This window comes from Geotrypetes seraphini, chromosome 4 (genome assembly GCF_902459505.1).
Source record: "Geotrypetes seraphini chromosome 4, aGeoSer1.1, whole genome shotgun sequence".
Taxonomy (NCBI): Eukaryota; Metazoa; Chordata; class Amphibia; order Gymnophiona; family Dermophiidae; genus Geotrypetes; species Geotrypetes seraphini.
The window spans coordinates 62,750,790-62,765,572 of record NC_047087.1 but is presented as its reverse complement, the minus strand read 5'-3'; the positions used below and the strand labels follow the sequence as shown (position 1 = coordinate 62,765,572).

At 45.3% G+C, this 14,783-nt stretch overlaps 1 protein-coding gene across 3 annotated transcripts in view; it reads right to left on the bottom strand.

Moving 5' to 3' along the window:
- Positions 1–14,783, bottom strand: part of LPCAT2 (lysophosphatidylcholine acyltransferase 2) — a 224,545-nt gene that overhangs the window by 26,395 nt on the left and 183,367 nt on the right. For all 3 annotated transcript variants that reach the window (XM_033941429.1, XM_033941430.1, XM_033941431.1), the window contains one exon: positions 12,580–12,733. In XM_033941429.1, the coding sequence (XP_033797320.1) occupies positions 12,580–12,733 (154 nt within the window). The remainder of the gene's footprint in view (positions 1–12,579; positions 12,734–14,783) is intronic.

The window sequence follows — 14,783 nt, the reverse complement described above, 5'->3', positions numbered from 1 at the left end:
CTCATAAAAAGCAGCAGGTTGAGAAGAACGCGAGAGAGGGAAGGCAACGAAAAAATTTCAACAGCCATTGAAATGCGTCTTAGCTTTGTGGAAACTAAGAAACTGAGGGACCGCGCGCCTATGTCGGGCGGAAAGGCACTCGCACATGCGCAGTGCGAGCTGATCGCAAACTTTCTAAACTTTAAAGTTGCGATTCACTTTTCAAATGTCTGTACCGGGGCTCCATCAGTGATGTCACCCATGTGTGAGAAAGCACAGTTACTTACTGTAACAAGTGTTATCCAAGGACAGCAAGCAGCTATTCTCAACATGTGGGTGACGTCATCCACGAAGCCCGGATGCAGACAGCTTCACAAGCAGACTTGCTTGTTGAACTTTTAGAAAGTTCACAACTGCCGCACCACGCATGTGCATGTATCTTCCCGCCCAGTACAGGGAGCACATCTCCTCAGTTCAGATAGCTAGTAGAGAATCCAACCAGGGGAGGTGGGTGGGTTGTGAGAATAGCTGCCTGCTGTCCCTGGATAACATGGTAAGTAACTGTGCTTTATCCCAGGACAAGCAGGCAGCCTATTCTCAACATGTGGGTGACCTCCAAGCTAACTAGAATGGGATGGAGGGAGAGTTGGCAATTCATGAGAATAAATTTTATAACACTGCCTGGCCGAAATGGCCATCCCTTCTAGAAAAAGTATCCAGACAATAATGAGGTGAATGTATGAACCGAAGACCAAGTGGCAGCTTTGCAAATTTCCTCAATAGGAGTAGATCTAAGGAAAGCTACTGATGCCGCAAAGGCTCTGACTTTGTGGGCTGTGACTCAACTTTGTAAATGCAGTCCAGTCTGAGCATAGCAGAAAGAGAAGCAAGCAGCTAACCAGTTGGAGCTGGTATGCTTGGAGATTAGATGTCCCAACATGTTCAGATCGAAGGACAGAAAAAGTTGAGGAGCAGATAGATCTGTGTGCTTGAGCGCGTTGCAAGCAGATAGCCAAAGCATGCTTACAGACCAAAGTATGAAGAGCTGATTCTCCAGGATGAGAATGAGGCTTGGAAAAAACACTGGAAGTACAATAGACCAATTGAGATGAAATTCTGAGACTACTTTAGGTAAGAATTTAGGATGAGTACGGAGGACCACCTTCTCATGATGGAATACTGTGAAAGGTGGGTCTGCTACTAAAGCTTGTAGCTCACTTGACACTTCGAGTAGACGTGAGAGCTATGAGAAAAACCACTATCCAAGTGAGATATTTGAGATGAGCCGAAGCCATTGGTTCAAAAGGAGGTTTTATCAATTGAGGAAGAACATTGAGATCCCAAACAACTGGAGGCGATTTGACATTAAAAAGTCCTTTCATAAATCTGGAAAGGACAGGATGAGCAGAGAGGGGTTTTCTTTTCAACAGGCTGTTGAAAAGCAGCAATTGCACTGAGATGGACTCGAATGGATGTTGATTTGAGGCCCGATTGAGATAAGTGAAACAGATAATCCAAAACTGCAGACAAGGAGGTAGATTGCAGCTCCTTGTGATGAATGGTACACCAAACAGAAAACCTAGTCCATTTCTGATGGTAACATTGCTTAGTGGCAGGCTTTCCAGAAGCCTCTAGAATGTCTTTTACAGATTGAGACAACTGTAGAGAGGCAGTCAAGTGGAGAGGAACCAAGCTGTCAGGTGTAGAGACTGCAGGTTGGGATGAAGTAGAGACCCTTGACTCTGTGTAAGCAGAGGGAAATACTAGTAGAAGCAGAGGCTCCCTGGTGCTGAGTTGAAGTAGAAGGGAGTACCAAGGTTGCCTGGGCCACCGAGGAGCTATCAGAATCATGGTGGTATGCTCCTGTTTGAGTTTGACAAGAGTCTTGAGAATCAGAGGGAATGGAGGGAACGCATAGAGAAACAGAGTCATCCATTCCAGAAGGAAAACATCTGTCTTGAGGCGGTGAGTATATCCTGGAGCAAAACTGAGGCAGTTTGTTGTTGTGGGGAGATGCAAAGAGATCTATCTGAGGAGTTCCCCACTGCGCAAAAATGTGATGGAGAGGTGAGGAATTAAGTGTCCATTCGTGAGGCTGCAGAAGATGACTCAATTTGTCCGCCAGACAATTTTTCTCTCCTTGAATGTAGACAGCTTTCAGGAAGGAGTTGTGAAGGATTGCCCAATTCCAAACCTTCAGAACTTCCTGGCAAAGAGGGATAGATCCAGTTCTTCCCTGTTTGTTGACATAATACATGGCGACTTGGTTGTCCGTTTGAATAAGGATTACCTGGTCTTGAAGAAGATGCTGAAAAGCTTTGAGAGCACTGAAGATCGCTCCGAGTTCCAACAGATTGATATGACACTGATGATCCATGCTGGACCAATGGCCTTGAATACGGAGACCATCGAGATGAGCCCCCCAAGTGTAGGTTGAAGAATCTGTCGTGAGGACTTTGATGAGGGGGTGTTTGAAACAGTAAACCTCTGGAGAGATTGGAAGAGAGCATCCACCAGCGGAGAGACTGTCTCATTGAAGAAGGAGTCACTTTGATATGTTGAGAGAGTGGGTCACAAGCCTGCGCCCACTGGGATGCCAGGGTCCACTGAGGAATTCTGAGATGAAGTCTGGTAAAAGGAGTCACGTGAACAGTAGATGCCATTTGACCTAGTAGAACCATCATGTGTCTTGCTGAAATTGTCGGCAGTGAAGACACTTTGTGATAGAGACGAAGGAGAGCATCCTGACATTGCTGAGGAAGGAATGCTGAGTTGGATAGTGTCCAGGACAGCTCCAATGAACTTCAACGTTTGAGAGGGCTGTAGCTAGGATTTGGGGCAGTTGACATCGAACCCCAAATTTTGAAGGACCCAAATAGTCTGTTGGGTCGCTACAATAACCCCCTGAGATGATGAAGCTTTGATGAGCCAGTCATCCAGATACGGGAACACCTGTAGACCATGGCTCCACAGAGCTGCTGCTACCACCACCAGGCACTAGGTGAACACTCTTGGGGAGGAAGCCAGGCCGAAGTGTAGCACTCTGTATGGGAAATGCTGATTTCTCACCTGAAATCTGAGAAACTGTCGAGAGGCTGGATGAATGGGAATGAGTGTAAGCCTCTCTGAAATCTAGAGAACATAACCAATCTTTCAGATCTAGAAGGGGATATAAGTATGCCAGAGACAACATGCGGAATTTTTCTTTGACTAAAAATTTGTTGTGTGCTCTGAGATCCAAGATGGGGCAGATTGCCCATCTCCTTCGGAACCAGGAAGTAAAGGGAGTAAAACCTCCTGCTCTGCAGTTTCAAGGGAACTTCCTCGATGGCACGGAGACAAAACAGAGCTTGAGCTTCCTGAATAAGGGCGGTCTGGGATGAATTGGAAGGATACTCTCTTGGAGGAAGATCTGATGGAATCTGGAGGAAACGAAGAGAGTATCCCTCCTTGAGGATAGGCAGTACCCAGAGGTCTGAGGTAATCATCTCTCAGCGATAGAAAAAATGATGGAGACGACCTCCAATGGGAAGGGGAGAGGACAGAGGCAGAACAATGGAGTTTATGCTTAGAGAATGATACGGGTACCATTTAAAGCAGTAAACCGTGGTCACCGCAGTAAATCCACGGTAATGGGGACATTTGCAACTAGTTTACTGCAGGAATGGGGACAAGACCTTTCACCGCCCCTCGGGAATGGGGACATGACCTTTCACCGTCCCGTGGAAGCGGTGAAAAGTCTTGCTCCTATGGTAAAAAAAAATTGTGCCCTTTGTCAGACTCGGCATCTCCTCCCCAGTTCCTCCTGGGCCTATTTTACCTTCAGGAGCCAGCCATGCTACGATGAAGACAGAAGGAACCCAAAACCAAAGCCTGAGACCAATGTGATTTGAAGAATAAAATTACCAGACAACAAAAGGTAGGAAAAAAAAATTATATTTTGTGATTAGAATATTTCCAATCTGACATATGTATCCTGCTATAGCTAGTATTAGACATAACTGGGAACCGCAAAGCCAGGCTGTGCTTCTTTAGCTTCCAGCTGGCTTAGGGCTCTTTCTCTGATCAGGTGGCAGTTGCTCTAGCTCTCTCCCCTATTCTATTAGCTTGAATTTTCTATGTAGCATTCTGTAGTAATTTGGTTTGTTCAGTTTTCACAATAGTGGAGGGGATATTTGTGAAAGGGAGGGGAGACAGGGGGTTTGTTGATCCTTGCTCTGTATTATTTGTGTTTATAAAATGACAATTGTACAGAATAGTCTCTTTTTATACTTTAATAAAATAAGTTCAGTATAAAATCATAACTGTTCGAGGCTTGTGTGGGTGGGATCTGACGGGGACTGAGCTCGCGGGGATGTGGCAGGGACAATGACAGCTCGCGGGGATGGGACAGGGATGAGCTCATGGGGACGGGGTGGGAACGTTGATAAATTTTTTTTCCCATGTCATTCTCTAGTTATGCTCTGCACTAGACGGTCAAAAAGGTTGAGAGGCCTTAAGAGCAGGAGGAGTCTGAGGTTTCTGCTGTGGTGGTTGTTTCTTAGGAGATGCTCTGGTATAAGGAGCTACCCTCTGTGGAAAATGCTGCTGGTAATATGGTAAAGGCCTGAAACCCTTAGAGGTGGAAGGCTTAGGCCGAATGATGGAAGCAAATGACTTCTCATGTTCAGACAACTTCTTAGTGGCCTCCTTCGATGGAGTCATCAAACAAGTCATTGCCCTGACAAGGAATGTTGGCGAAGCAATCCTGAAGATTAGACTCCATGTCTACAGTACGAAGCCAGGCAAGTTAGCGCATGGCCTCTAAGAAGAGAGTGACCCTCGAGGAAAACTCAAATGCATCATAGGAAGACTGAAGGAGATGCATGCGGAGTTGATTCAGAGTGGTAATGGTATTCTGAAAATCTGTAAGACGGTGTTGAGGAACATACTTGAAATATGCAGGCAGTGTGTCAACCAAGTACTTGAAATAAGAAATGAAAACAAAATTGTAATTCAAAAACCCTAGTTGCCATCAGAGAATTCTGATACAAGTGGAGACCAAACTTATCCATGGTCCTGCCCTCTCTTCTAGGGGGGACAGTGGCATAAACCTTGGAAGGGTTGTTCCTTTTCAGAGAGGACTCCACAAGAAGGGATTGATGGGATAATTGAGATTTCTCGAAGCCCTTGCAGTGGACCACTCTAACGGGATTCCAGCTTGCTTGGTACAGCAGGAATGGAATAAGGTGTTTCAAGGCTCCTCTTGAAAGTTTGACAAAGAAGTCTATTAATGGGTATTTTAAGAGACTCCGCAGGAGGTCGAGCCATACCTATTTCTTCTAAATACTCAATAGTATATTTAGAATCAGTACTCATTTGACATAGGAAAGAAGAAAAGGATATCTGTTCCAAGGTAGGCTGACCTCGAGGGGAAGGTGACCTCAAAGTGCCTCAAAGAGCAGAGAATAAGGGTGAGGCTTCCCTAGAGTACTCATATCTGAGACCTGAATATGCAGGTATAGACAACTCACTGGGAGAAGAATCAGATGGAGGTGGCGTCCTCGACTTCAGAGTAGAAAGTCTGTAGGTAGATTTATGGGTATAACAAGGTAGTGCTACATAAATAAATCATACACACATCTCGCATCTAGGATACACTATAAACACCCTATCCAGGGTTCGGATAATTGCCTACTTATACAAAAGAGACCAGGGTTATAGGAAATATTTTATTATAGAAAAATATAATTCACAAGCCAGCAGTAAATAATAACTAATTATTTGTTCACCATATCAATGAATACATACATATATCTCATTACATAATTATTACACAATAATCCCTAAGTAAATGAGCAAATATAACTAATTCTTACATACTAGGTAATTCCTTATAATAATAATTCCTGAATAGCAGCAATCTAAAAATAGCTTTATCACCACGGGACCTAACTCTCCTTATCCCAAACAATAGAATTTTATCTGACCCAGCTCAGAAGATAGATAATTCCTTATTCTCACCACTTGAAGATTATGCCTCATAACAGGGAGATGGAATTTGTCCGTTTCATTCAGCATAGCAGATGTGAAAATTCCTCTGATCAGGAACAGTACATTAGTCACTGGAAAAGCTGTAAATTAGGTCTGCCACAGTTTCCTTATGTGAGGTGAAAACCAGATCTGTATAAAAAGCAGTTCTTTGTTTTCTTCACTCTCAGTCAGAGAGCTAAGTCACAAGAGGTACTTATCAGATTTTATTGTTATAGAAGGTGTGCCGAGAGACCTTTGCTAAGATCCAAGCTCCTTTATACCTCAGCACAAACTATTAATTAGGCACCTTCTCTTTAGTTCTCATCAGATGACCTCCCTCTGACCAATCCAGAAACAATCCCAATTAGCAGCCTTTCCCCAATTAGTAGCCTTTCTTTATATTCGTGTACCAGCCTTCAGAGAGAGGTGCCTCAATAGATGAGATACATACCGATCATGGAAGCTCATTCCTCCTACAACTTCCTCAGGAGCTGAGCCGGGCAGATGTCCTTGATTGAAGAAACAGAGTTCTTGTAAACAAATCCAGAATGCACCTGGCAGGCAGCAGGCAACAAAGATGATTTCTTCTTTTCTCTTCTTGCAAAAGATGGTTCAGGCTTTGTGACATCATAGAGGTCTAACCCTAGGTGTGAGAAGGAACAACCCCTACAAGCCTCAAATAGCCTCGAGGTGTACAGAGACGAGGCATGTATCGAGAAGAGGATCTGTGCCTCGATAGATGCCTCGACTGATGTAGAGAACTGTGCCTTGAACCAGGCAGGTCTCACTGAGAAGAAAATCGAGGAGTGTTTGCCCTATGCCTCGGGAAGGGCGATGCCTTATGCGAGGAACCAGGGCTGGAGGCTGGAGATCGAGACACAAGAGATTGAGCTCTTGATGTCGACACATCTCAAAGCACTGACAAGGACTCGACTCCTTGAATAGTATGCTTATGCTCCAGATGAGACACTTGCAAAGAATCGACTCCTTGCATACAGAGTGTGAAATCCTCTTGAGGCACTCCCAAGGTCTTGACTCCTTGTATAGAGTGAGGAGATTTAGCTAGAGGCCCAGCCAAGGACTCGACTCCAGATGTTACTGCTGAGTGCTCAGGCTGGACTGCAGGAAGCAGAGTCGAGACAGGAGTATGTTTGGCAAGGATATTGCCCAAATGATGATCCAAAATGGTCTGGATCAGAGCTTCCAAACTTGACTCCGAGACTGGAGGATCTGGTACTTTTGGCGCAGCAATAGTTTCCGAGGAAGAACGATTCTGACTTGGAGACATGCTTCTTAGGCAGCTTGATAACTGCTGGCACCTGACCTGAGGGAGGCAGCGAGGCATGCATCTCGTCAGGAGAAGACATAGCAGATTTACTAGAGGACGAAGTCCTGAACGAGGCAGGCTTGATCAAACATGAGGCCGAGGTTGAGGCAGAAGGCGGAACCGCCGTGAGAAGCTTTACCGATGCAAGGTTGAGGTCGAGACCAGGACAAGGGGATCCATACCGCCAAAGTTTCTCCATCTGAACTCAATGACACTTGTGGACTCGAGGTTGAAGAGTAGCACAGCGAGTACATGACTCCGGACGATGGTCACGTCCCAAACACTGAATACACCACCTACATGGGTCAGTGCGGGAGATCGTGCGCTGGCAACAGCTACACTTCTTGAAACATGTGTCCGGCCTGGACAGAGGCAGAAATATGGCCTCAGCAAAATCGAAACCTGCCAGTGGAGGCCACAAAGCAGGCCCCGTCATGACAAAAGAAATAAAATTGAAGTTAGTCTTTTTTTATGAAAACACGCAAAAAACACAGCGACCCTGAAAAATAAGAAAGCATGAACCGCGGTGAGAGAAGGCACGAAGTTTAGAACTGAGTCTAGCGCAGAGCGTCGAAAACAAGACTTCTAGGTTCCACTGAGAACTGAGGAGACGTGCTCCCTGTACTGGGCGGGAAGGCACTCGTGTGTGCGTGGTGCAGCAGTCAAACTTTCTAAAAGTTTTACAAGCAAGTCTACTTGCGAAGCTGTCCGCATCCGGGCTCCGTGGATGACGTCACCCACATGTTGAGAATAGCTGCCTGCTTGTCCTGGGATAATATGCTGCCTGCTTGTCCTGGGATAAAAGGAGAAACTACCTTTGGAGAAAGAAACAGACCATAACACAACCCGCCCCCTAGAGAACTCCAGGAAAAGAGACATACAAGAGAAAGCCTGCAGCTCAGAAACGTCTACCAGATGTAATAGTCACCAAAAAGACCGCTTCAAAGGAAAGGTCCTTCAATGAGCAGGCACCTAAAGGCTCAAAAGATGGGTGCACCAACACGGACAAGACCAGATTAAGAGCAGATGGAACAGACAGTCGCATGGGAGGCTTGAGCAATTTGACCACCCGCAAGAAGCGAATGACATCAGGAATGGCAGTCAGATGCTGACCTCGTAACACCCCACGAAAGACTGACAAGGCTGCAAACTGAACCTGGAGAGAAGACCAAGCCAGGCCCCTGTCCAAGCCATCCTACAAGAACTCTAAGAAGTTAGGCAGGGAAGAACGAAGAGAGATCACTCCATGCACCACACACCAATTTACGCCAAACCCGCACATAAGCCCAAGAAGTGGAAAGTCTCCGTGACCCCAAGAGGGTTGAGATCACTTTAGCTGAATACCCCTTCTTACCTAGGCATTCCTTTTCAAGAGCCAAAGAAGGGACTCAGATCGAACATTGGAATAGGGCCCTGACTCAGGTCGGTTGGTCAAGAGAGGCAGAAGAAGAGGATCTACCACCAGATGCTGCACCAGGGCCTCGTACCACAGACGCCTGGGTCAATCTGGGGCCAACAGAATCATGAGGTCTGGATGTCGAACAATGCAGAGAACTCAGCCCACTAATGGCCACGGAGGGAACACCACAACAGACCCTCCATTGGCCACGGTGGAACCATAGCATCCAGCCTCTTGGCCTGACCGTCTCTACGACAACTGAAGAACCTGGGTGTTTTGGCATTGACACTCGTGGCCATCAGGTCCATGAGAGGCTGCCAAGTCTGCACTATTAACTGGAAGGCTTAGACCCCACTCTCCGGAATCTAGCATGTGACGACTTAGGAAGTCCGCCTGAACATTCTTGCTATGCGATAGGCCCAGATGTCCCAAAGATGAGACTCTACCCAGACCATAAGCAGAGCCATCTCCTGCACGACCTGAGTGCTCTTGGCGAACCCCCCCCCCCTCCCACAATTGACATAGGCCACCACTGTGGCATTGTCTGAAAGAACCCGGACTGACTTGCCCATTAAGAAGGATCTGAAGGCTAACAGCACCAGACGGATGGCTCTGGTCTCCAGAACATTGATCGACCAGGATGCCTCCTCCATGAACCAGGTGCCCAGAACTGAGTGACCTAGACACTGAGCTCCCTAACCGAGGAGACTGGCATCCCTGAGAAGCACCATCCACTGTGGCTGATCCAGACATGCCCCTTGACCCAGAGGGGAGGTCTGAAGCCACCAACGAAGACTGCAGCGAGCTAAACCCCGAAAAGGGACAGGGAAGTCCTCTGGAGTGACCACCTCTGAAGAAAAGCATACAGAGAGGATAGATATGGGCACAAACCCACCTCATTATGTCTAGGGAAGACGCCATCGACCCAAGACTTGGAGGAAGTCCTGTGCCCGAGAACACCGGGATGCCATAAACAGGTGAATCTGAGATTGCAATTTGCTTACCTGGGCCTCTGGGAGGAAGACCTTCCCCAAGGAGGCATCGAACAGAACTCCTAGATACTCCAGGGGGGCCAATTGGCTCTTGGAAAGGTTAACAACCCACTCCAGCGACTGCAGAAACTTCTCTACCCAAGCAGTGACTCGGGAGCTCTACTGCAACGACTTTTAATCAACCAGTTATCCAGGTAGGGATGAACCAGAATGCCCTCTTTGCGCAATGCCGCTGTGATGATCACCATAACCTTGGTGAACGTCCGCGGAGCATACAGAACTGAAAGTTAGGATCTAAGATTGCAAAGCGAAGGAAATGCTGGTGGGAGGCCTGAATTGGAACATGCAAGTAGGCCTCCATCAGATACTGCCCGGCTGAACCGCTAGGATGATAGACTGCAGAGTCTCCATACGAAAAGAGTCCTGTTGACCCCTGTCAAAACTAAGATGGGCTGAAAGGTCCCCTCTTTCTTGTGCACCACAAAGTAAATTGAGAACCTGCCGGTGCAAACTCCTGAGGGGGCACAGGAACCACTGCTTTGAGATACAGCAAACTTTGAAGGGTCTGGCGAAAGGCCTGCTGCTTCCACACCACCTGAGCAGAAGCGAGAAAGTGATCTGGCAAGGAACGGGCAAACTCCTAAGCATAACCGTCCCGAATCACCTCCAGAACCCACTGACGAGAAGTGATCCCTACCCACTTTGGATAAAAATCACACAGGTGGGCACCCACTGGAACCAAAACGGGCGCCGGCACCCGATGCTGACGAGGATTCTCCTTCGCAGCAGCCTACCTCACGGCTGGATTACAATGAGCATTTTTCCCCTTGCAAAAGTGCTCATTACTCCAGACACGACCTAGCTAGAGAAAAAGTGCCGGTTAGCAGAAAAAAAGACAGTAAAATACAGTAAATTTAAAGGGAAAGAGCCCTTTATACCAGCACAGCCTCAGGATTTTTTTTTTTTTTCTGAACAGACTCCATGGCTCTCAAAGAGTCCTGACCAGTATCGGTGGCCAGGCTGCCAGCTGAGGCACCACTACAAAAATGTGGTGAGGTGGAGGAAGTGGGGGGGAGGGACCCAGCACAAGACCCGCTGGGTTTGACACCCCCTGAGGTCGGACGGATCCTCAAACAGGACCCGCTAAGCTCCATCCAGCACTAAAAGGGGAACCAGGAGTCCTAAAACAAATTCCAACAGGCCTAACAGAGGGAGCCAGATTTTTCCTACCTCTAACTGCTGTAGACTGAGAAAGACTGGGTTGCTAGAGGGAGCCTCAGCTAATATACTATAACCAAGTTTTGGTCTGTCTCCACCTGCTGGTCAGTGAGACCCATCTGTAAAGATTGAACTATATCGGCCTATCGGGCAACACAGAAACACAGAATTAGTATTAATTTAGTGTAAAATTTTAAAGAGGGTTAGTCTGTACTCTTTTTAAGTTCTTTATTGATTTTCCAAACTTCAATAGTGCAATACAAAAAAAGTAACATTTTTTGGTTTTTTTTTTATTCAAAAATCCAGATATTAATTTATACCACTGAGCAGCCTGGTGCCCCAGAGAATCTGTCTGGAAGGAAAGGACCTGCAAACTATAATAATTTTTTAGATTTTGCCAATCAGGGAACCCCTTTTGAATGGCTTGCTTCAACTGCAACCACTTATAATTTTGAGAGTTAACAATACCAAATATTTATTGCAGTCGTGAAAACTCAAGCAATTTCCCATGTGACACATCATCTAGTGTACATATGCCTGCCTGCATCCAATGCTTCCAAAAGATCCCAGATTTGCCAATTTGAACCTTAGAGTTTAGCCATATGGATTGATGAGTGGATTTCTCTACTGGAATATCTGTTAATTTGTTAATAAATTTAAAAGTTTTCCAGGTGTCAAATAAAATACTATTGAATAGTCTGTAGTTCTGAACTTTGAGAAAGTTGTCCCATGTTTACTATGCTTAATGGTTGAAGATCACTTCACATTTTCCTAATCTAATAAATATCACAAAAGAGAATCTACAAGTTTAAAAGTGCCAGCTACTATGAAAATAGAAATAGACGTATTTAAGCCTTATTTTCATATTTGAGACTGCCATATGAAGCATCTAACATTTTAGTTCTCAACACACTTTAATTTCATGATCAGAAAACAAGTTTATGTAAGAATTTCAAATCAAAGTTTCCTGACAGACATTGAGCTTCTTTGGTAGAATCAATACTTTTAGCCATTGATTGATTAAGAGATGCCACAGTAGTGAAGTAAACAACTCTGTTTTTCCACTCATTCTTGTTTCAAAATGACTTAGCTAGCAGATTTAAAACCCAATTATGTACAGCCTTCTAAACAAATGCGCATGCAGAATAGTACAATTAACATAAATCGCTCTTTTGCAATGTGACTTATATTAGGTAGTCAAGAATAGAAATCTTGAAAACCAAATGCTCAGTATACCGAAGCAAGCGAGCCGACTCATGTGGCACGATACTCTGGACCAGATGTTTGGGGAGCCAACTTTTGAAGGCACATGAAGACGTTTACCAATAACTTGTGACATATCCTGTCCCTTACCTTCACCCAATATAACTTTATTCTCTGCATCAATCAATTTTATTAAGCAGTAAACTGTTCTGTGAAAAAATATTCCCTCATTGTTTTCTTTTTGTGTGTGGTTCCTTCTAAGTAGATATCTATTTGTTTACAGCTGGTAACTCATGATATCAACAAACTCTGCATGCTCAATGTGCAAGATCCACAGTCAACCTCACATAATTTTAAGATGTCCATAACATTACTGGCCATAACTATGCACTGTTTTTGCTCACCACAAAAGACTACAAACCACAAAATTTGAATTCAAAGATATTTACCCTATCAAAGAGTAGAAACAATTCTCGGAGAGTATCTGACACAGGAATCTTTAAGAAACTGGCAAACTCCTCAATTTTAATCCGTCCACCTTTTGATGCTCTTGCAATTTCAGCAAATTCTTCCAGCTGTTGTCTGATATTATCCCAGTTTAGCCTAAAAAAATAAAGAAAAAGAAAACACAGGTTCCTAAGAAAGCCTCACTGTGCACATCAACATATATTTTTAAGATAGGATTCCTAAGTTGCAATAACATTTCTTTACCAGATGAAAAAGCATACTCTTGAATACTTTGACATTTTGGCATAAAGTCTACATTCAAGAGCAATGATGTACTAGAGGACAGAAAAGTAACTGGTATGGTTTAGTATGGAATTTCCAATCATGGATCTTCCTTTTTTTGGAGCTGCTATAAGAAGTTGTTTTTTTTTTAAAATTTTTATTCATTTTATTTTCAAACTAGTGTTTAAGCCCGTTACATTAACGGGTGCTAGTAAAGCCTCCTTCCCACAGCCCCAGCTCCAAACCAATTACCCCCCCCCGCAGCCCCCTTCTCCCCCAGCCCAGTAGCACCTCTTCCCTGCTCCCCCTGTCCTTCTTCCTTGCTCCCCCGGTCCAATAGCACCTCTTCCTTGCTCTCTCGGCCCAGTAGCACCTCTTCCCTGCTCCCCCTGTCCCTCTTTCTTGCTCCCCCAGTCCAATAGCACCTCTTCCCTCTCCCCCTGTCCCTCTTCCTTGCTCCCCCGGTCCAATAGCACCTCTTCCCTGCTCCCCCTGCCCCTCTTCCTTGCTCCCCAGGTCCAATAGCACCTCTTCCCTGCTCCCCGTCCCTCTTCCTTGCTCCCCCTGTCCAATAGTACCTCTTCCCTGCTCCCCCTTTCCCTTCTCTTACCTTCTCTTCCCTGCTCCGTTCGGTCCCTTCCCCTTCTTTTACTGCCGTTGTCGATCCGGCCTGCTCCTGACCCTCCCACCGCCGACAAATCTCGGGGCTCCAGCCGCGTAGGCAGCACTTTAAACACGCTGCTTCGCGGCCTTCTACTGGCGATTTCCTCTGCCGCGTCTGTCTCCGATGATGTCATCAGAGACACGGTAGAGGAAATCGGCAGAGAAGGGCGCGAAGCAGCGTGTTTAAAGTGCTGCCTACGCCGCTGGAGCCGGGAGGCGACGGAGAGGGCAGGGGGTGCTAGCGGTTGGCAGCCGGCGCTCCGCAGGTGGAGAGCAGGGAAGGGCGCACATGTGAACTTGTCTTGCCTTGTGAGGCCAGACCGTAAGCCGCATATCCGCATTTCCTATAGGTCGCTACAGCTCACGGAAAACGGACGCACGCATAGGAAGTGCGCATGCGCGGCTTACCGTTTTATTATATTAGATAACAAGTGTACAATAAATCACATAGTAATACATCACATCACTTGAAATACATCAATAATGATACAATAAAACTTTATCCCCCTCCCCTTTACTTTCTTATCTTTCGAACATATATCATATATACCAACATTAATCTTCTTAATATTTAAATTATCATATCCTACCCACTCACCCTCCCTTCCCTCAATAATATTCCATAAGGAAAAACACTAAATAATCAGTATTCAATATAAATGCTATATATATCTTATTAATCATTATAGTATCTTATTAATGGCCCCCACACATCCCTAAATTTATTAAAAGAACCTTTTTGTATTGCTAACAATCTTTCCATTTTATATAAATGACATATTGAATTCCACCAAAAGTTATAGTTTGACCTAGTATAGTCTTTCCAATTATATGTTATTTGCTGAATATGCTATAAGAAGTTTTGTATAGCTTGCTGGGTCACACTCCAAGAATTTTCAGAAGACACTACAAAGGAGGACAGCAGCTATTTTGCTTCTGGTATTGCTGTACCTTTATAAAAGCTTTGCTCGTTACATATGCTCAAAAGTTAAACTCTAAAAGGGTCGATATTCAATAGTACTTATCTGGGTAGGAGCTGTCCCTTCCTGGATAAGTGCTGGTGAGAGAGATAGCAGGACTATTTACTTGTGGTTCTCCACAAGACTCGGCATAATGCAGACATGCTGAAAGTTAGTACCGTATATCTGACAGCTGCTAGGATTGCTACTTAGTAAAGCTCAAACAAGTTTCAAAGATGTACAGGGCATGCTCTTATTCTTTTATGCTGCCCCCACCGCTCCACTGTTATCAAACTAGCTGC